Source organism: Brienomyrus brachyistius, unplaced genomic scaffold (assembly GCF_023856365.1).
Source record: "Brienomyrus brachyistius isolate T26 unplaced genomic scaffold, BBRACH_0.4 scaffold33, whole genome shotgun sequence".
In the NCBI taxonomy this organism is placed as follows: domain Eukaryota; kingdom Metazoa; phylum Chordata; class Actinopteri; order Osteoglossiformes; family Mormyridae; genus Brienomyrus; species Brienomyrus brachyistius.
The window spans coordinates 1,020,864-1,044,145 of NW_026042308.1; the positions used below are offsets into that span (position 1 = coordinate 1,020,864).

Sequence of the window (23,282 nt, forward strand, 5' to 3'; positions counted from 1 at the left end):
AAACTGGGTGCTGCGTGTGGGCAGGGCAAGGTGTTATCCAATTCCCCCTTTTGTCCGAGTGATGCTGCTTGCGATAACATAATACAATAGGCGTCCTGGCGCCAGGTGTCTTTGCGCAACGCCTTCCTGTCCCCCCTAAAGGCAATTTAAGGTGTTGTATACCGACCCCCTCCTGTCTCCCGGAAACCAAGATAAACATCTTGGCTTCTTTTATGAGCCCAAATTATTTATGGCAGGACAGGGTTTACGGGAAATCGGTAAAGGACAACATGTTCGTGCAGTTAACTTGGGGTGAATCATGGACGAATAATCTGAATTCAGGACGATTAGTGCCCACCCGATCAGAATCAATCCACTATTACGAATATTACCATAAAAGGATTAATTCCATACCACGTGGTCGACGTAATCGTCCGTGAATTCATTCTAATACATAAGGATTAGAAGTAATTGAACCAATTTGGTCTTGCATAGCATTAAAAATGGTTTAATTAACAAACAAGGCCTTAAATGGCTTTAAAAAGCATGATGTTTTATTGTCATGTACATTAAACATTTAAGATACACACAGGACCAGTTGGCTAAATTCTCCAACCTGTGATTGGCTGGTTTGTGATGCTTGTGGGTATCACTGTGCTCTCAGAATGGAGTCACAAATATACCAGTGTAAAATATACGGTGTTAAGGGGGAATTTGTTTCTGGGTTCATTAGTGACAATTGCAAATATTTTGTGTTGATTCTTCAGCTTCATATACAGATTCGCAGATTCATAATTACCAGAGAAGGGGAAGTAAAGTCTGTGCTGTTTAAAAGCCAGACATGTTAAATTACTGCAGGACACATTAACCTGTCCACAATGCCTGTTGTATGAGAGCATCATGATTATTAATAATATACACTGTATTTCAAAAGGACCTGTGGGATTAAAACTGGCAGGAGAAAGAGTGAAATGGAGGAAAAAATACATAGATAGGTCAAGTAAGCAGCAGGAGCAAAGAGCAGAAGAGGAAATAGGAAAGAAGAAGGGAGAGGAAAAGAGAGAGAGGAGAGAAGACAGATGAGGAGGGAAAAGCAGTGGAAGAAGGAAGCAACAAACGTAAAGGAGGAAGAGGCTATGAAGACGGAACTTATAGCCCAGTGAAGGCTTTCCAAGCCCAAGGGGGCAAGCGGCCGGTAAAAGGAAGGAAGCAACAAACGTAAAGGAGGAAGAGGCTATGAAGACGGAGCTTATAGCCCAGCGAAGGCTTTCCAAGCCCAAGGGGGCAAGCGGCCGGTAAAAGGAAGGAAGCTTTTCTCATTGTAATTCATTCATGCATGATAATAAAACAATACGTTTGTCATACTGGTTTGTGATTTATTATGCTTTATTTTTACATAAACATTTGAGCACACAATTAAAATTAAGTGGTGATAAAAGGATATTTTAAGTGCTTAAGAACATAAAACAGTCTTAAATAATCTATCCATCCATTTTCAAAAACGCTTATCCTACTACTGGGTCGTGGGGGGTCCGGAGCCTATCCTGGAAGCAATGGGCACGAGGCAGGGAACAACCCAGGATGGGGGGCCAGCCGATCACAGGGCACACTCATACACCATTCACTCACACATGCATTCCTACGGGCAATTTAGCAAGTCCAATTAGCCTCAGCATGTTTTTGGACTGTGGGGGGAAACCGGAGCACCCGGAGGAAACCCCACGACGACATGGGGAGAACATGCAAACTCCGTACACATGTGACCCAGGTGGAGACTCGAACCCTGGTCCCAGAGGTGTGAGGCAACAGTGCTAACCACTGCACCACCATGCCGCCTCCTCATATGTTAACTTAACTTATTCTATTTTATATCTACATTAACACTTAAACCGTATCTCTAATATCCCTCCGTCCCCGGCCATAACCCATAAGTCCGTGAATCCACTGCATGAGTTGCTGTTCCGCAGAATCCTGACGCTGCCCCTGGCCTCTCTCTGCTCGCAGGGCGCAGGAGCCGTTGCTGTCTGTCCGATGGAGGAACTTTAGCTGGGGCTTCTTCCTCGTCATTCCTGCTTCCTCCAGGGGGGGTGGCCTGTCCCTCCCGCTCCATGGACGAACCCTCTGGCCACGGTGATTTTCTTCGGTTCCAGTCTGGGACAGCCGATTGTTAAAACAAGGAAAGATGATTGATATAAGACATTTTATGCTCTAATGAAAGTGTTCTAATAAGGTCTCTTAAGCCAGTGCTTTACCTTCGGTATGCAAGACACCCTCCATGTCGATCCGGGCTCGTCCGTGTCATCCTTCTTAATGATCTTCACCATCTCCACGCTTTCGCCGATGTTCTTCTTTAGTGCCTCATTTTTTTGTGAAAAAGATCCCGCTTCCTTATATGTTATTTTCACTTTGATTTTAATTTCAATTTTAATCTTAACTACTTTAATTTAGTTGTTTTCCATTTTTTTAATGTTGAGAGTTCAAAATACGACCAGTCGCAAAAGATGTTTGATAAGGTAAGTACATGTGATTCAAAAGTATTCAAGCTTTTGTCATGGACGCCCATTCGTACCATAACAGACAATGCGATCCTATGCAGCTCCTCGGGGACTTTCGGCCGCGTTCAGCTCCGACTGACCGGTCGTGGGTTCGATTCGGCCGTAAGCAGGTTGCCAACTCTGTCGCATGTGGCGCGAGACTCGGGCTTTCAGATTAAACGCTCACAGCAGGGGCGATTCTAGGTTCAGAGCTTTGGGGGTGCTGAGCACCCAGACAAGGCAAGGCAAGATACACTTTACTCGTCACAATGAGACTTTTTCCCTGCCTCTTTCAGTCCCCGCATCCTTAAATGTCTCCAGTTGTCCCGAGTTCTATCTGACTGTCTCCTTTTTGCATTTAAACCCCTGTTCCTCCCTGTCCTTTTCGTTTGTTGTCTTCGTCTCCGTCATCAGTCATCATTTTACCATCTCTGTGCAAGTCTACAAATTTCTTTATTAAATCCTAAGAGTTTCTCTGTGTCCTTGTCAAAAAACATGACATGACTGTTTTGTACATTTTAACAATTTAATTCCAACATTTGTGTAAGAAAAGCAAAACACTTTGGAAAAGTCTTTAACAAGACCATCAAATTTGATAAAGGTTTTTTTTTAAAATGCTGCAAACGACCACTACTGCAAAAGAAGAATGGATTGGAATAAAAAAAATACATATCCTAACCTTAATTACTGTAGGAGAGTAATAAATGATGCTAATAGTGAGTGACAGTGCGACCGGTATTGGTGGGGGAGGTGAAGATGCAACCTTTCCCCATACCTCTTGCAAACAAGGCAGTGAGATTAAAGCAGCACCGGATTGGTGGAACATAAGAAGCATGTATTTTAAAATGGAAATGGTATGTAGCTCACAGGGCTATGAGCAAGTGAAGGATGTTCTAGGGAAAGGCAAAGAGATTGTGATATTGATGGTGTTGGAGGAGTCCTCTATATTGTGGGGAGTGAGGAACAGAAACAGCGTGCGTGGTTTACGGATGGGGCAGCAAAGTATGTTGGTGGTAAGTGAACGTGGAAAGCTGCGGCATATAACCCATATACGCAGCAGATGTTGGAAATGACAGGAGATGGCAAAAGTAGCCAATGGGCTGAGTTATAAGCAGTAGTGATGGTTCTGGAAATAAGTAAAGAGCGTGAAAACACAGGTATGTGGGTTTAACAACAGAACTGCCCATGGAAAACTGCAGAAGTCAGAGCTATGGGACAAAACAACATAGTGGCTGTCATGGAGTCAGGTGCCGAAGGGTGGTGCCACGTCCCAGCCAATAAGTGCTATTTATGGGAAAACTAACATGTATGTGAGATTCTCTTTTATGTATGCAGGGTGACGCGATGGCCCCATTGGTGGACGTGGCTGACGCTGTCGATGAACCTCAGCTATGCCGCAGTTCCAGGGACCGAGGTGGAGCGGGTGGGCCACGTCAATATGAAGTGGGCAGAGTATCCAATGACTCGACGACAAGACAACTTCATCTGCCCAGTGAAACGATCATGTTTTATATTAAAACTAACTCATGTGAACGGGAGTCTTGCTTTTAAGACATTGTACCCATGCGTATTTTGATAGAATGTCTATACACGTTAACATGTATTTAAAATCGTCATTCTGTTCCGCGTAAGCCGACATGTCCCCCAAGTCAGCTTGCCATTGAGAATCGATATTAGTCACAAAGACTCCTTTTAAAGATTCCTTTTAAAGTTAAACCTGATCGGTTTATGTAATGTGTATGCATCTTCACCAGATAGCCATGTAGCAACTTGTTTCTTATTTATATTACACACACCTTCTTCATCATCTATCAGAGATCTGTATAATCTGTCGGGGCCTCCAAAAGACCCAGGGTTTGATGGTGTATAATAGACACACTTCAAGTGCTTGTCATCTATCGTGGACCTCTAGCAATAATGACACAGTGTTTTTTAAATCAACTCATTTTATTTAGAATGCATGCAAAAATTGTCAGAAACATTTTGATCACATTCAGCGTTTACACAGCAGCCTGAGGTGGTTTGTATGCGTGCAAAATACAGAATTCATTATATGCGTCATCTATGGCCCCCTCGTAATCTGACCCTTCCACATCACGTTTCAACTCGCGCAATTTCTCCCGCACGTATATTTCACGTTTCATAGTTTGTAATATGACGACAATTTTAAATAACTACTGGAACAATGGGGAGCAAGCTCTGTTAAATGCTATAGATATGTGTTCTTCTGATACCTTTCCTTACCAGATTGCTACCACCGTTAAGAACCCCGCGGATTTTGTTTTGATACCATGTAATGTCTATTCAAAATGTTTTATTACGGTTCAAAAATAGAGGTTTTCAACATTTCCTTGTCAGAACGCATAACCATCATTGAAAACCACAGATTCTTTATTCTGATTCGATGAATTTCCTTAATTTTTATGGCACATTAGTTACTTTTAAAAATGCAGTTTATTCTGACATTGTAAATTTCCTGATCAGTGTTTACCGTCTTTAACATGATGAGGTTCCACTTGTGCCAAAAATGCGTCGATTTGCATATGAGTTTTCTGTTTGTGCCAAAAATATGTAGAGAGCACACAGTCCATGTCGACTGAGCATGTGATACAGCATTTGTCTGTGACAACTCTATCAACCTCTTCAACTGTTTTGCTAATTAACGTTGTTTTATTGTCATCCTTAGCCTCCAATGCAATTTTTCTTTCTAAATTCATCTTAGAGAGTCTAATGTTCTTTAACAACCTGTAGACTTAGACACTCCTGCTTAGTTTTGAAATCATTAGTTAATTTCCATTTGTGGAAGAGAGCCCTTTTCGTCCTGACTTTATTCTTAATTTCCATAGTAAACCACCTTGGTTATAGTTTCCTAGATTTAGTTTTGCTGTAAACATGTATGAAGTGCTCTTGCACTTGCAACAATGTGCTTTTAAAAATTCTCATGCCTCTTCAACCGTTTTGCTATTTAACTCCATCCAGTTTATAGTTTATAGTTTCAGTCTCATACCATTAAAGTTAACCATCATAACATTGTACACTTTTGTTTTGGACTTTGCTCTTCAGACACTAAAACTAACCTCGAATTTAACCATGCTATGATCACTATCTAATGGTTCTAAAATCCTATCCTGATTATTTGAGAAAAGAAGATCAAGAAGAGCTTCTCCCCTCGTAGGGGTATTAACAAACTGAGTTAAAAAAAAAAAAACAATCCCGTACTAATTCCACCATCTGAAGGTCATTTACACTGTATCCCAGGTAAATTAAAATCACCCATAACCACATCATTTTTTTACTCATAATTCTGATATCCTCATATAACCTTCTGCTATCCATAATTAACTAGCTCACTATGACCCAGTCCTTTACTCCCAGCCCAGTATATTTATATAGCGTATTTAACTTTGTTTAACTTGATTTAATCAACGTATAGTTAATATAATAAAATGCGAAGTACAATAAAACACTAAATAAAGACTTGCGTTAAAATGTAACTTTTTAAACTATCCGATAGGGTCAGAGTTATCCTTAGAGATTAAATATTTAAAATAACCAAATTAACAATTACCTACCTGAGACTGGCATCCTGCTGAACCACGTTTAACTAAAATAAAGCGAAGTTGCTCTAGGGAGGCCGAAAAACCACAAAAAAACCCTCTCAAAGCAGGCTACTGCCGGAGCAGGAAAAAAGTGGAAAATGTCCTCCCGGCCCCTACTGGCGACTGAGCAAAACTCTGGAGCACCTGTCCTTTCCGAGTTAATGTTACCGATGTTAGATAATATTACCCCGCGGGTGTTTGTAGCGAAGGTACGCGGACAGAAACGCAGCTCGCGCGACACCGGTACCTATCGATAATACTCGCGCTAATTAACAAGGACAGACAAGTACTCACGCAGACCGAGAAACAAATAAAAATTTAAAATTTAAGAACAACCACCCACGTAACTGTACTGGCACACAAACACTGAAATATACTTCCAAATAATTCCAGTCAACCGCCTTAATTTGCACCCATTTGGGGGTCATAAGCTCCCATAACCTATTGAAAGAAATCTATTTACTCATGTTTTCCTTTTCCGTCATTGCAAGCAATCAGTATTTTATTATTCTGACAGTAATTCGTTGACGGTCCCTAAATCAGCGGCGTGCGAGCGTCTCTGGGGCTGTGGAATTGATTTGGCAGTCTTTCGACCGCCTTATGCCGGCTAGCGTGAGTGAATCACCGCCGCTAAATCTGGAGAGTGTGGATCTGAATATCCGTGGAATATCCAACCCAAAACTGATTTCACACAGAGAGTTGTGGCTAAAGTTGTTCTTCAAGGAAGCCTCATTCAGGATAACGAAGTCTGGCAAAAACTTTCCTCAGCTAAGCGACTGCTAGACATGCAGCCACTGGGAATAATGTTAGGAAATGGGTGAATCGAGGTTTTATTCTTCACTTCCTTTAGCAAAACGTTAGCAACATACTAATTTCTTGTATGTAAAACATAAAAATTCGTCGAAATGTACCACCAGCGACAAAGAATTAATCTCATCCGACAAAACTAGAAGCTTATTTAATAATCGTTTTAATCACATATATTATTTTCACCGACTTTCTGAAATTTCATTATCTTTCTCGGAAACATCGGATGTTCAGAAATGTAAACAAAGCGCCTAGAAATTCTAGAACTCCCGCACGTCAATCTGTCTCCCTGAGTTCGGTTTCCATGGAGATGCCTACGACAAAAAGTGTACAGTGACGTAGTCAGTAGCGTTATATAAATTCTAAGACGCATGCAGAGTTCTGGCATTATCGCTGTTGGTTGCTGATCTTTGTTGTAATGGCTCCAACTGTACTCGTCTGGCTCTGCCTTTTGCATTGCTGCCTTCCCTTTGCCCACACCTGCCTGCAGTGTGATCCGCTGGTGCAAGAATTAAACAATAACGTTTTAAAAGCATTCTCCAATGCATCAGTGGATACTGATGAAATTATGCGCTACGTAAATTACTTATTTGCAAAGACCAGCAGATACTCCTATGGAGTAATAGGTAGGTGTTTGTGTGTGTGTGCTGTTTTCTCGACAAGCAACAATGATAAAGCATCATAATAATTTCATAGTTAAATAACTAAACAATATATTTTTTCATCATCTGTAAAATGTAAATGACTAATATCTGGACTTGGTTTTGCACTGGTGGTACAATAACTTGGTGTCTGACCTGTTACATTTGTCCAAGATGCCACCACACTGTCGAAAGCGAGTGAGGAGTATCGGGCAGAGATTTCCATGCTTCTGCGTGACGTTTCTCTCCATGTTGGTAAGACAGCTCACTAGTGGAGTTATTTATGCCCTTACTGCACCCCGGTCCACATGTGTGATGTGTCTCTGGAGCTTCTTCAGACACATGCGCATGTGTGGGAATTTGTGTCAGCGAAGCAAATATATGCACTACACTGCACACTTGCACCACACTGCACACATGAACAGTTTTATCCACTATTTATATTGTATTGTGTTGTTGATGTCATGCATGCATTTATTGTGTTTGTATTTATGTCTAGCACCATAGGGGGCCCAAGGGATACCAGATGTCAGTGCACTGTGTACTTGTACATGGACATGCTAACAATAAAGAATATTTGAGTCTTGACATTTGATCTTAAGAAACGGAGTCAATGAGTGTTTGTTTCTCTGCCCAGAACAAGAAGGAAGGAATGTCATCAGTGACATGCTAGACAAAGGGAAGAGAATTCTACAAGAACATCTGGAAACCTTTGTCCATACAGGTACACACTTTTGCTCTCATGTTATAAATAATAGTTTGCAGTCTGTTAGTGTCAGTAGGAAATGACATATGCATTACTTCCTGTTGGTTTTCTTGCAGGTCTTTGCCCAAACAGTTGCGGTAAGTGAGGCTCTTTTTATTATCTTGTTCATTCAGCAAAGGCGTTATGCTGTTTGTTTTCCCTATACACGTGACAGACTACTTGTGAATCTTGCTTCAATAAGAGCAGAGCTCCATAGGTATTCAAAGCTGTCATTTTTTATGCCTGTTTTGTAAAAGTCTGGATGTTTTCTTCCCTGTGTTTCTCTCCCACCCCTACCATGCAGGGTTGCTAAATCAGAGAGTCATAAACTGTGAGACCTGTGCCTCTCAGATACGCACCTGCCTCTCTCCACTCGGCCGGGATACCTGTGGCAGTGAGTTATACTTGTCCATCCATCCATCTATATGTCAGTCCATATCTGTATACACAAATACACAGTATGTCTTCCTTTCTGCTCTGCTCCTCTTTTTTGTTTGTTACCGTACGTCACCAGCAGGGTAGTATTAATTTTTCTTTCTCTGCCTTGGTCAGAGCGTCACCTGGAAGCAGAGGAGGGAAGCTCTGCAGTATTGGACTGCTCTTTGCCCTGGCACAACTTGGTGGAGGGAGACAAGTTGTACCAGTTCTCTCGGGTGAGACTCACAATAAAGGAACACGGTCTGTTTCTTATATCGTCCATGTGTGTGTGTGTATCTGTGTGAAATAGAACTTAAGAACAAGTTGGCTGACAATAGAAACATAAGGTGCAGATACATAGGTTGAATATAAACATTTTAGCAAAGCAGTATTACTGAAATGTATGGGCACATCAGGCTGTGGAGGTTTACTACTGTTTTTCTTATTTATTGTTTTATGTCTCTCAGTACTCAAATCCTGCCGCCACATTTATCGTGTTTACAGCCAGCGCTTCATCAAGTGTGGTGCTGAAACACATAAACTTACATGACAAAGGATTGTACCAGTGCCATTTACTGGACAGCAACAACAAGGTTTTGACCAGCTTGAAATACCAACTGACTGGTGAGGGTTCCATCCAGTTTATATTGAAACTGCATTTGGCCCATTTTTAACAATAACAACAATAGTATCCCCTCTGTTTCTTCTCAGTCAAACCTTCAACCCCCACCACACCTGCGCCCACGCCTCCCACGATTCCTCCTCATGACAGCGGCAGCCTCCCCGATGAGCCTCCCAAAGAATTGCTTGCTGCATTTGTGGGTGCAGTGATTGTCTTGGGTCTGGCTGGCTGCTGTGGCCTCGCAGTAGCTTTTGGGTGAGTAATTTATTGGGCGAGGTACTCATGGGGAAACACGAGACTGATACATGCCCAGTAAGTAAAGAATGACATAATCTAATTAATCTTGAGTAGAAATATTTGGGCAAGCCGAAATCACGGTAAATTGTGTGACCTAGTAAATTATGCTAGCTGGTTTGGATAAAAATAATAAATGAAACTGAAATGGAAACGTGTTTTTAGCTTAGCGCTGAGACGAGGGCAGCTGGATGAAACTGTGATGGCGGAGGAGGGGAGGCTGCCAGACTGAGAGCAGAGACAACAGCCTTGCCCTGAACTCAAAAAAGATGAAAGAAATTATCCTGGACTTTAGGAGATGGAAGCACGGAGGCCACCACCCCATCAGCATCGGTGGTGAAAAGGTGGAGGTGCTTCAGAGCTTTCGATTCCTGGGGGTTCAGATCAGCTGTGATCTGTCATGGACCACAAACACTTCAGCCATTGCCAAAAAAGGACTTCAGAGACTCCACTTCCTGTATATGTATATATCTTGTATATGCATAGTGTCTGTACATTCTCTCCCATTCTATTTATACCTCAAATCTTTTTAAATACTGTGCATCTGCTGGTGTGTTCCAAACTAAATCCCATTGTACTTACAATGACAATAAATCATTCATCTCATCTTATCTTCGTATCTTATCTTATCTCACTAAATTGCCAAAAGTATTAGGACACCTGAAAAAAGGTTAACTGGTATTTTGGGCAGGGCTTAGTAGCCCCCCCCCCCCCCCCCCCCCCCCCACCAATTTCAAAACTGTGCTACCCAAATTCTGCCAGTTTGGAAATAATACGTTGGATCATGTGCAACATAGCAAACGCTTACAAAGCGCCCCCCTCCCCCCACACCAGTCAGTCTGGCAAAAGTCACACCTCTTTGTCCCTGACCCCTGCATACAAACCCCTCACTGCCAGAACAAAGCCCACTGTACAAACCATCAGAGTCTGGCCCTAAGGAGCCATGACCAGACTACAGGGGTGTTTTGATGACTGGAAATTGTTTAAACTGGAATCCACAAAGGACAACCACACCGACTTGAATGTATATCCATCCTCTGTTGTTTTCTATGTAGGGAGCCGCCCACTGGTCCAATGGCGCAGCCGAAGGCTATGAATGCGTGTTGGTCCTTCCGAGCGCTCCTGGGAATTACTTACCTTTTTTAATATATAAAGTATTCTTTTACTCACATATCTGACTCCATTTTATTAAAGACCTTATTTCAGTATATTGTAGTCATGACGTTTATGTTGTTCGGATTGCTCCGGGACTCTCCTTTACAGGCCTGTTTCATGAGTTTTTTTTTAAATTAATTCTGTTGAAGCATGGTTGAAAATCAATGTCTGACTTTTATTAGTTAAATTTCATAGAATTTTTATTTATTATTACTTTTGTCAGATTAAAGTTATTTCTGTGACCAATGTGAGTTTTTCTTTCATTGACTGAAGGGTACCAACAATTTTGTCCACGTGTGTATGTGCAAAAATGCTGTGCAAAAATGCTGTGCAAAAATGCCGTGGTATAGAAGAGTAAGGAATAAATAAAGAGTAAGGCAATAATAACTATAAATATTATATACAGATGTACAGATGTGTGTGTGTGTGTCTGTGTGTGTGTGGGGGGGGGGGGGGATTGTGTTCAGTTCCGGTTCAGGAGTCTGATGGCCTGAGGGAAGAAGCTGTTCCCCGTTCTGCCAGTGGAGGCCCGTATGCTACGGAACCTTTTGCCAGACGGGAGGAGGGAGAAGAGTGTGTGTGAGGGGTGTGTGGGGTCATCCACAATGCTGGTGGCTTAGCGGATGCTGCGTGTGGTGTAGATGTCCATAATAGAGGGGAGAGAGACCCCAAGACGCTGCAATTCCCGTACTAGGCTGTGATGCAGCCACAGAGAATGCTCTCTATGGTCCCTCTATAAAACGTGCTGGGGACTGGGGGTGGAAGGTGCGCTCTTCTCAGTCTCCGCAGGAAGTAGAGACGTTGCTGGGCCTTCTTGGCAATGGAGCTGATGTTGAGGGTCCACGTGAGGTTCTCCGTGATGTGGACACCAAGGAACTTGGTGCTCTGGATGATCTCCACTGAGGAGCCGCCGATGCTCAGCGGGGAATGATCTCTCTGTGCCCTCATGAAGTTGAAAACCACCTCCTTCGTTTTGTCCACATTCAGGGAAAGATTGTTGGCTCTGCACCAGTCCGTCAGCCGTCGCACCTCCTCTCTGTAGGCTTCCTCATCTTTCCTGCTGTCAGACCCACCACAGTTGTATCATCGACGAACTTTATTATGTGGTTTAAGCTGTGCATTGCTGCACAGTCATGGGTCAGCAGCGTGAAAAGTAGAGGGCTGAGCACACAGCCCTGGGGGGCTCCCGTGTTCAGCGTGATGGTGCTGGAGATGTTGCTCCCGATCCTGACTGACTGAGGTCTCCCAGTCAGGAAGTCCAGGACCCAGTTACAGAGAGAGGTGTTTAAGTCCAGCAGTCTCAGCTTCCCGATCAGATGCTGAGGAACGATGGTGTTGAATGCTGAACTGAAGTCTATGAACAGCATTCTCACATAAGTGTCCTTTTTGTCCAGATGGGTGAGGGCCAGATGAAGGGTGGTGGTGATGGCGTCGTCCGTAGAGCGGTTGGGACGGTATGCAAACTGTATGGGGTCTAGTGAGGGTGGCGGTAGGGACTTGATGTGCCTCATGACGAGCCTCTCGAAGCACTTCATGATGATGGGTGTGAGTGCGACGGGACGACAGTCATTGAGGCAGGACACTGAAGACTTCTTTGGCCCGGGGATGATGGTGGCGGTTTTGAAACATGTTGGGATGACTGTGGTGCTCAGGGAGATTTGAAGATGTTTGTGAGAACATCAGTCAGCTGTTCTGCACATCCTCTGAGCACACAACCAGGGATGTTGTCTGGTCCAGCGGCTTTCCGCGGGTTGACTCTAAGCAGAGGTTTCCTCACATCAGCCACGGTCAGACAGAGCACCTGGTCGTTGGGAGGTGGGATGGACTTCCTCACTGCCATGATGTTTTGGGCTTCAAACCGTGTGTAGAAGTTATTCAGCACGTCTGGAAGGGAGGCCTCACCGTCACAGGCAGGTGGAGATGCCCTGTAGCTGGTGATGGCCTGGATGCCCTGCCACATCCCCAGTGTCTTTGAAGTGGCTGTGTAGTGTCTGGGCGTGGGCACGCTTCACCGCTCTGATGGCCCTGGACAGGTTGGCCCTCGCTGTTCTCAGGGCAGCCTGGTCACCTGATTTGAAGGCAGTGTCACGGGTTCTCAGCAGCGTGCGCACCTCCGTAGTCATCCAGGGCTTCCGGTTGGAGCGTGTGGTGATGTTCTTGGAGATGGTGACATCATCGATGCACTTACTGATGTAGCCAGTGTCCGATGTTGTGTACTCCTCCAAGTTGGTAGAGTCACCGGAGGTTGCAGCCTCCCTGAACATGTCCCAGTCAGTGCGCTCAAAACAGTCCTGAAGAGCAGAGATGGCTCCTGGGGGCCAGATCTTTGTCTGCTTCTGGACGGGTTTGACGCGTCTGATGAGAGGTCTGTAGGCTGGGATGAGCATGATTGACACGTGATCAGAGAATCCGAGGTGGGGGCGGGGCTCAGCGCGGAACACGCCAGGCATATTTGTATAAGCACAGTCCAGCGTGTTCACCCCCCTCGTCGGAAAGTCCACATGCTGCTAGAATTTGGGGAGAACTGTCTTGAGATTTGCATGATTGAAGTCCCCAGCGATGATAAACAGTCCGTCGGGACTGTTCCCTCGGTAAATAAAAAGGTCTGCATCTGACTGTCATAAACTCCAGCAGCGGTGAACAGTGGTTCGAGATCAGCGCAGCGTTCACACACCAGTCCGAATTGATATAGATGCAGAGCCCTCCGCCTCGTGCTTTGTGGCTGAGAGTACATCAGAGTGAAGAAGGATAAACCCTTGTGTTTAATGTATAAAAGTGGCAATGGTTTGTTAGATTGCATATGTGATGTATGTGTAACTGAAGGCAAGCAGAAGTGCAGCTTTCTGATTGGTGCATGCATGTATATCTCTGATTGGTGGACTACACTTCTAATCAAACATAAGTCTTAAAAAGCGTCATTGACACAGCTGTGTAATTGATAAGGTAGAGTTACTGGGTTACTGACACTAATGATACATGGTGACCATAGCTGCTCTGGGTAAAATTGTTCTGAAACGTGTAGGAATTATTAGCTCAGGTAAATTTTAATATCTCCACCAATATGTTTTGAAATTAATTAACTTTAATTATTATTCAATGCTGATTATTAACGAATTGTTATGCCGAATGGTCGGCTCCTCCACACTCAAAATCCCCGTGAGTCCCCGTGAGTCTGTTAGTGTGCGACTTAAATGGGATTTACTAATAACCAGTATCGCTTAGTAATCTGGGTTAGAAGGCTCGTCCAGAGAGCTGCATCACCAGGTAATGTAAACAATCGGTAGCGAAGCTCCCCTCATGGTCGTGGAGAGAGAGTCTCGTGACATTTCAGGCGAATTTGAGGTTTCAGAGCTTAGTAGCCAGATCGCACATAGGCAGGACTATTGTGAGCATTCAATGAATGGAGGCAGAAGTTGTATAAAAGACATGCATTTATTCCTAACTAACACTACAAGTTCTGCTCTCTGAGCAACAAATGCATACATCTTTTATGGCCTAAAATGCGACAGTCACCTGACAAATCAAGGACAAGTCGGATATCTGGACGTTCCAGTTACTTCTGCCTTTCAAGGTCCAGGCAGTTCAAGGAAAGTTTGGCCATCTGGAGATGCCAGTTTCTTCTACTTTTTCAAGGTCCACCTATCAGCTTAGAACAAGTCTATCTATTTGGGACTTTTCCTTTTGCTATATTATTCTGGGACTCGTTATTCTCTTTTTCTACATTTTATATTATCCAATATCATGCATTCATTTTATAATACCTTCTGCAACAGCTTACTTCTCAGGTTGTGCCTTTGCTTTGACCTGGGCCTCTTGCTGAAGAAGCAATACATGGCAGACATGTTAGTTCCTCTATAGAAAATAGAAATCTCTTACTTGGGCAGATTTGCATTACTGTTTGATACATTCAATTAATTACAAGTAAATTACATTGTTTCAACCACTATGTTTAAATCAACAACACATTATAAACTCAATTGTTAATTACTGATTAGGTAATGCATTTGCATAATCATCTATATTCCATTATTGATTACTGATTAGCATAATCAAGAATTTTCTATCACACAAGCTTGAGAGGAAAGTCAATAACATCTCTCTCCCAATTGTCCTTTCCGAGATACATCACTTCCCTACGCACGTACTCATACCTGCCCCCCCAGACGAGGTTAAAAACGTCTCTCATCAGGCCCCTCCGCATGAAGCGGGGCAAAGGGTACACATGTGCAAGGTAGAGCAGGGTGGGAAGAATATCCACTTTTAAGGCTAAAACCTTACCTTGGAAGGACAGGGACCTGGACTTCCACAGTCCGATCTTCCGCCTGGCGATCGCCAACCGCTCCTCCCAGTTCAACTGGGCGGCACCATCCGAAAGGAAGTTGACCCCCAAAACTTTGAGAGGTCCGTCACAGAGGGTGAGACCACCTGCGACGTCCTCCCTCGCCTTCCAGCTGCCGAAATACTTGGCCACCGACTTACTGAGGTTGAGCGTCGCGCCAGAGGCCCAACCGAACGCGTGAACGAGGCTCAAGGCATGACCGAGAGACTGATCCGAGCAGAAGAAAAGCGTGGTGTCGTCTGCATACTGGGTCAGTTTAACAGTTGTCCCCCGACTTCCTGGGATAAGAAGGCCATCGACCCCAGGGTGGGTGCGAATGGCGCACGCCAGTGGCTCTATATAGAGCGCGTAGAGGAGGGGGGAGAGGGGACATCCCTGCCTCACTCCACTCCGCTGGGGCACCAAATCACTCAGGAAGCCATTGATAGCAACATGGCTCCCAACTTCGTTATACAAAGTGTGTAACCACCGTTCCCAGAAACACTACAATACCGGGTCGATGCGTGGAGCGGATGGGGCAAGCCCCACTTTCGGCTCCCTGTTCCAAAAATCCGTTTAATATGTGGTCCCCTCCATGGGGGACGTATCAGATATTAAACTGATAAGAACAGACACTACACTTGATCTTAGCCAAAAGGCCAAGAAGCGATACCCGCAAACTGCGCCCCGCCGATTTTTTAATAATATTATGCTTGCACTACTTACATTAACACATAATCACATTCTAAAAGGCTGAAACATCATGCAAATCAATGCCAACCCAGTACAATAAGAATTTTAAGGATAACATTTAACAAATAGAACTACCTGCAGAACTATTATCCTTAAAACAAGCAAAAGAGCAATTCCACCAGCAAATACAATTATACACCATTAAAATCTAATTACATGGCCAATAAAACAATTAAAATGTTACCTTATATGCATGCTATTAAAAAGTTAAGACCTTCAAAAAGGAACACACCCGCAGACTTCCGACCTCTGCACAAGGGTCGGGCTAAAACACTGTCATACACATTCCTAAAACACATAAAATCAGTAACCTTATAGGAATAAAATAGGTCAATCACACAATAAACAGCACAACAGATAAAATAAAATGTTAATAATGTTAATACTGATGAATGTGCTAACAGTGATCAACCAAAACAGTGCTCAGTAAAATCTGTATATGCCATTAAATAAAATCCAAACCAAATAAAACACAAGCACAGAAAAACAAAGCACACTTACATAAAACCCGAGGTGTCCTTTGTGTGCTTCAGGAAAGTGCATCATGTCAACCCTGTAGGATGGATTGTCACCACCTAGACGTACTGGGGCAGCCTAGGATCAAGACAGTTGGATGGATGTCAGCTTACCTCTGGGGGTAGGTCGTTTAGGTGGATGGCAGCTTACTTCTGTGATCAGGGCATTTGGGGGGATGTCAGCTTACCCCTGAGAACAAGATGGTTAGATGGAAGGTAGTTTACCTCTGGGATCAGCATGGTTGGGTGAATGGCAGATTACCTCTGGAAACAATGTGTTTGTGTAGATGGCAGCCTACATCTGGGATCAGAGTGTTTGGGCGGACAGTGGTTTGCCTCTGTGATCAGGGTGCTTGGATGGACAGCAGCTTACCTCTGTGGTTGGACAGTGGCAGACAGTGCTAATATTGTCGACCTGATTTTGGCGAAGCCATTTGAAAGTATTCCTTACGAGGAAAAACTTCATCAAAGATTGATTTACTGCAAAAGATAGGGAAAAATAACAGGTCTTTTCAGCTCTCCTGGTATGACAAAGTTAGCTGGCTGACTGGAAGTGCTGTGACAAATAAAATGTCTTTTGAACGGCTCTTTGAAAGGAACGGATCGCCAAGATCCGGATCCCCTCAAAGAGCCATAAATCCCATCACTATCGGCCGGTTTGTGGCAAAGTAACCATGACAACCACCTGCCGCTGGCGCCACAGAACGTCGTTGACCGCAGTCAGACTCTCGCGTGTTTATGTCTGACTGACGTGCGCCGCCATAATGAGATTTAGCAGTACTAACGTTAAAAAAGCTCTTACCAACCTCATTTCACTGTATCCTATGCACGGCAATTTATCTAGCTTTCTTAGAATGGCCAATAAATTTTTGTGCTCGTGCTCTGAGTCCATGAATTATGTCCTGCATATAAATGTATTGTAGTGACTGTGGGGGGCGGGGCTGCCTCCTCATGGGATGCTTCCACGCTGGCCGCACAGAGCATTATGGGAGTTTATGGTTTGGGAGCGGGTTAGCGCTATATTGTTCTGGTATCGTGCTATGTTGTGCTGGGGTTAAGGGCACGGGTTCATTGTGTGGTTATTGTGATGGGTGCTGGCACCTTTGAGGCTGCCTGCCGGGGAAGCCGCGCCCCACCGTCCTCGTGAAGCGGAGCCTGGTTCATGACGGTGGGCGCGGCTCACGCGGCAAACGGAAGGCGGACACATGAGGTGAATCAGGTGAATTTCATATCAATAGTGGCCCATTGCTCCTACTGTAGCCTCACACCTCCGAGGTCGTGGGTCCAATCTGCACCCCTGCTGTAATAAACAGTGAAATTATTACAGTAACACTGTTTATCAGTAAAATAGTACAATACTGTAGAAAATATGGCAATATTTATGAGAACCTTGCCGATAAAATGCTGCAATGCACTGTAATTCAGTACGTAAACCGCAAATAAATAAACTGTAGAATTTGCTCAAATTAAATGATGTAGCGATTTGCACTCGCTTTTTTGGGTTGAATTTAAACCCTTCTTAAGTAAAGTATATGCCTATTCTAGGAAATATTTTAAATAAATCAAGTTAAAGTCTGGGGCGGCATGGTGATGCAGTGGTTAGCACTGTTGCTTCACACCTCTGGGACCCGGGTTCAAGTCTCCGCCTGGGTTACATGTGTGTGGAGTTTGCATGTTCTCCCCGTGTCGTCGTGGGGTTTCCTCCGGGTACTCCGGTTTCCCCCCACAGTCCATAAACATGCTGAGGCTAATTGGAGTTGCTAAATTGCCCATAGGAGTGCATGTTTGAGTGAATGGTGTTTGTGTGTGCCCTGCGATGGGCTGGCCCCCCATCCTGGGTTGCTCCCTGCCTCGTGCCCATTGCTTCCGGGATAGGCTCCGGACACCCCGTGACCCAGTAGGACGAGCGGTTTGGAAAATGGATGGATGGATGGATGGATGGATTTGGACTTACCTCTTCGAACACTAAACTTAACCTCAAATTTGACCATGTTATGATCGCTACTGTCAAGTGGTTCTAAAACGTCTATTTTACCAATCCTGTCCTGGTTATTAGAGAGAACAAGATCAAGAATGGCATCTCCCCTGGTAGAGGTGTTAACAAACTGAGTAAAAAAACAATCCTGTACTAATTCCACCATCTCCAGTTCATTTTCTGAAGAGCCAGTGACAATGTCCCACTGCATTCCTGGTAGATTAAAATCACCCATAACTACCACATCATTTTTATTGCTCATAGTCCTAATATCACTGTATAACAATCTGCTTTCCTCAGCAGCTATATTAGGTGTTCTGTAACAAACACTGACAATTAGGCTATTTGAGTTTTTAGCATCTAATTTTACCCATATTGCTTCCGTAGTTTTATTTATATCAGTAAGTTCCCTTGCCTGCAAGTTTTCCTTTACATATACTGCAACACCACCTCCCTTTTTTCCTATACGATCCTTACGGAACAACGTGTAACCATCCATATTATATTCTTGTCCATCCTTTTCACTCAACCACGTTTCAGTTATTCCTATAATATCATAAGAGTCCAATGAGATAAAAGCCTCTAAATCATGAATTTTATTCCTAATACTTCTGGCGTTTAAATACAGACAACAAAGGGTAGGCCTATTACGGTGCCCACTTATAATATGATTATTTGGGGCTTTCCGTTTCCCCCCACTGACATAGTTAACTAACCTCCCTAGTCCCTAGTTTAAACATTCCTCAACTACTCTACACATACGCCTCCCCAATACACTGGTTCCCCTCTGGTTCAGGTGCAACCCATCCGGCTTGAACAGGTCCCACCTGTTCCAGAAGGTCCTCCAATGCCCCATAAACCTAAACCCCTCTTTCCTACACCATCCTTTTAGCCACGCATTTAATCTCCTTATCTCAGCTAACTTAGCCTGACTTGCACGTGGCACGGGGAGTATTTCAGAGAATACCACTATGGACGTTCTGCTTCTAAGCTTATTGGCGACTTCTATAAATTTGTTATAAAGTTGTACGTTATGTGGGGGTAAGAAATCATTGTCAACCTCAAAAAATTCAACATCTGAAAGGGCAGCACTGCGCAGTGAAATTAGTGGAGAAAATACCAGGCGAAGTGATTGATGAGCCCAATGCCAGTACATGTCCCACTCCTGCCAAGCAGCAGGCTGGATTTCTCCTGTCAAACACCAACTATAAGTGGAGAAGACAAACTTGTGGCTGGGTATATTGTGGACAGAATGCTACCTATTTCCACTGTGGATTCTCCTTCCTTTTGTCATATAATTGAGAAATTACCTATTCTACACAACGTTTGCCTACCTGAAAAACAGAAAAACATTTGCTGCCTACCTGGATAGAGAATATGCAACGATGGAAGCTAATTCAAAATCAAAATACTAGATTGAGTAGATCACAACAATGCTTATTATACTGTATATTGTTCATCCCATAAAAGGCAGATTATTGGACTGTAGTAAATAGCCTGCACTGTAGCCTAAATAGTAAAATAACAAAAGAAACATGTCTAATTATACAGCTACAATACATTTTTGTTCTCTTCAGGCTATCCAGACTCATTTTGCATATGCGCACTTCTTGCTGCTGTCAGTTGTCCAAAATTCAAACTTCGATGGTTAAGGGATGAGGGTAGGAAACAGGAAGTGAAGGAGCTTCTGATAGCAGAGTGTGACACAGTTGCTCCTGTAGCAGAAGAAACTGCCAATGGGCACACAAAGTCAGCCATACCTGGTGATGGGATGGACTTTTTTGGTTTTGAACCTGAGTGTGAGGAGAGCTACTCTGCAGAAAAAGAAATTATGGACTATTTGAGGTCCGGGGGGTTATGAACAAGAGTCTCTGAACCAATTCTCAAACATCAAGACTATTTTCTTGAAGTACAACACTCCTGTTTCACAGCTGTAGGGTTCCTGCTCGTGGTGATGAGTATGTGCTTCCTCATTATGGACTGGGTGTCTGCAGGAATCCAAAGCGCTGCTGGACATTAACTCAAAGGCAGGACAGCACGTTCCACACCCCACCGCAACGCTAGTCTCAGTTCCAGTACAGAAGCCACTCTTGTTCATGTTTTAATTCAGCCCTGTAATCGTGTCCATATTTTTGTGTTCATCAAATTGTTTTCACAAAAATAAAGTGTGCCTTTTAATAAGGTTGTGCCCTTTTCTAAATGACCAGGCCAGACGGCAAAAGCTGAAAAAAGCATTTTACTATTTTCCAGTCATAGTTTAAAAATAAAAGTTTCAAAGAACAAAAACGGAGGTTAGTATAGGCTGGGAGAAGACGCCCAAGTGGCTGCCTAGCGCCCCCTGGCGTGCTGACCTCAAATCATTCAAAAAGGGGCAGAGAGTGAAGAGCAGGTCGAAGATTAAGATGCTGAGGGTACCGGGTAGTTTTGGGTTCAGATCTTATCTGTTTCTAAGGAAATAAGGCTAATCGTTTATGAATCTAATCATTTACGAATGACTATTACCTGCTCTGCTACAGTTTGATGAAGTCTGCGGCGTCGGATGGGGGGGACTGAATTTTCCCTGGCTGGGGGTGAGGATTGCATTGTATATCATAACATTGCTCGGCACGAATGCAATAATCACATCATGAAAGGATGCGACATAGGAGAGATTTCAAGTTAATATATTTTTCATCAGTTAAAATAAGAGCAACAGTGGTTATGGTACAGTTTCACAACTTAACTACTTAAAAGATAATCCACAGGATAAAATGATGCTCATACAATGCAACATTCAACATGGGGTAGTAAAGTGATATGTGGCAGAGTGAAGTATGATGTGGAGCAGTGGTGAGAATGCAGAGAACGCTGCAGCAGTATTAACAAATGAATAAGATGCTCATTTTTATCAGACTGCATGTTGTTCTTTAATGTTTTGTCCAAAATGTTCCTACAGTTGCACTGCACCATTTCAAAATGTGCAAACTATTGCAGGGTATCTTTTCTTTATATTCTACATTTATGCATCCGAAAATCTTTCTATAAATGTTTGTGCAAATGTTTCATGGCTATTTTGCTCACATACAGTCTTAATAAATGAGGCCCCTAGTTCCTGGTTCCAGGTTCCTGGGCGGTCTCAACGTAACGTTACCTGTTCAAAGCAAAACCACACCTGCTAAAATGGGTATTTATGATTTCTCCACAGGATACAAAACATATCCATTTGTCATACAAAACTGCAACAAATTAAGTTCTGTTAGTACTTGGCCCTTAAGCCCCAGTTCTTTGGCTGCTACAACAGCTAGCTACCCTTCACAACCAGCTTGCTCTGACCTACAGTGGTGGAGGTGTAAAGCAATTCAACCACAGGGATCAATAACACATCAATTATTAATATTTACTTAGTGTTCATTATTATTGAATGGTACTTAATTTCTTATAAAGTTCAATTATGAAATAAAACTGCAAAAGTGTAAAAAACTCAATTTTACTATATATATACCAGAGTACCCAGTGGAAACCCCACGACGACATGGGGAGAACATGCAAACTCCATACACGTGACCCAGGCAGAGACTCGAACCCGGGTCATAGAAGTGCGAGGCAACAGTGCTAACCACTGCACACACACACACACAATTACCAAAGTATTGGGAGAACCCTCCAAATCATTGAATTCAGGTGTTCCAATCACTTCCATATCCACAGGTGTATAAAATCATGCACCTAGACATGCAGACTGCTTCTACAAACATTTGCGAAAGAATGGGTTATTCTCAGTAGGTCAGTGAATTCAAGCGTGGTACTGCGATAGGATGCCACCTGTGCAATAAGTCCATCTGTGAAATTTCCTAGCTACTAAATATTCCACACTCAACTGTTAGTGGTATTTTACCAAAGTGGAAAAATTGGGAACAACAGCAACTCAGCCATGAAGTGGTAGGCCACATAAAATCACATCACAGTGCGGGCCTGTTTGAGGAGCTGTCTGTATGCTAGGTAGAGGAATGGAGACCGTCCAAAGTGGAGACCAGGTACAACCTTGTACGCCTCCTTCACATTGCTATACATGTGTGTTTTTTTCCCATGTAGGAAATGTAAGGTGTTGTTGGTATGCTGGTATCACAGTCCCTAAGTTACAATGATTAAAATCACCAGTTACTGTAAACACTCTATCATTATGTTTGATTTCTTGTGCGCTTATAGCCTCATTCAATGTGTCCAATGCTGCCGTGCAGTTTGCATGTGGAGGAATGTAAACAGGCAGAATGAAAGCAGCGGTGAACTTCCTTGGCCAATAAAAGTGTCTGCATTTCAGCATTCAGTGCTCCACATCACTTGAACAGTGTTTACATCACTTGAACAGTGACAGTCTGAGTACCACTGGTTGTTGATGTAAATGCAGATTCCCCCCACTACTGAGTTTGCCAGATACTACTGTGCAGTCCCCACGATGAATGGACTGCAGCTGGACAGCTGATTCTACAATATTGTCCTACAGTTATGTTTCAGTGAAAATCAGCGCACAGCAGTTCTTAATTCTTAATCCTAGTTCCAAGTTCATCCATATTATTTTCGAGAGATCGAATATTATCAAGCAGAAGGTTAGGGAGAGCTGGTCTGATACATACCTCTAGTCTTAGTTTAACATGTAGCCCTACCTCTCGGCTCTGCTGCAAGTGGGCTCTGCCTGCAAGATTTCTGACAGAGGGGATAATCCAAATTTGGCAGATTAAGAATAATATTGTGAAGTTGTATACCAATCTCTACCTCAGTGTCCTCTCTAAGATGCCAAATAGTCTATCTGCTGGGGAAACCTCTGAATGCTTAGGTTCACCCATCCCTACTGCAGGCACAAGCAGACTGATGGGATGTGCCAGAGATGTGGTCAGAGCATGGCTGCATAGTAATGATACCATCACTGCTACTGGAGATGTGGATGCAGTCCT

At 43.5% G+C, this 23,282-nt stretch overlaps 1 protein-coding gene, 1 long non-coding RNA gene and 1 other non-coding gene across 3 annotated transcripts; 1 reads left to right on the forward strand and 2 right to left on the reverse strand.

Moving 5' to 3' along the window:
• Nucleotides 1-7,066: 7,066 nt before the first annotated feature.
• Nucleotides 7,067-7,832, reverse strand: LOC125721526 (uncharacterized). The gene is made up of 2 exons (XR_007385804.1): nt 7,717-7,832; nt 7,067-7,418 (listed from the first exon to the last, which is right to left on the reverse strand). It is a non-coding gene; the product is annotated as an uncharacterized LOC125721526 (long non-coding RNA).
• On the forward strand, nt 7,338-10,114 carry LOC125721484 (izumo sperm-egg fusion protein 1-like). Its single transcript, XM_048997428.1, has 9 exons — nt 7,338-7,545; nt 7,735-7,815; nt 8,198-8,284; nt 8,383-8,403; nt 8,610-8,699; nt 8,858-8,958; nt 9,190-9,346; nt 9,434-9,599; nt 9,804-10,114. Exons 1-9 carry the CDS (start codon nt 7,338-7,340, stop codon nt 9,868-9,870), a joined length of 978 nt encoding a protein of 325 aa, XP_048853385.1. The 3' UTR covers nt 9,871-10,114.
• A 5,476-nt stretch (nt 10,115-15,590) lies between these two features.
• LOC125721532 (U2 spliceosomal RNA) lies at nt 15,591-15,782 on the reverse strand. Its single transcript, XR_007385810.1, has one exon. It is a non-coding gene; the product is annotated as a U2 spliceosomal RNA (small nuclear RNA).
• Nucleotides 15,783-23,282: the final 7,500 nt, after the last annotated feature.

Bases quoted from the DNA above. Each gene is read 5' to 3' on its own strand.
- LOC125721484 (XM_048997428.1), top strand. From the start codon at position 7,338: ATGGCTCCAACTGTACTCGTCTGGCTCTGCCTTTTGCATTGCTGCCTT. The intron at 8,285-8,382 runs GTACACACTTTT...GTTTTCTTGCAG, and splicing joins GGAAACCTTTGTCCATACAG to GTCTTTGCCCAAACAGTTGC. The intron at 9,600-9,803 runs GTGAGTAATTTA...ACGTGTTTTTAG, and splicing joins GGCCTCGCAGTAGCTTTTGG to CTTAGCGCTGAGACGAGGGC.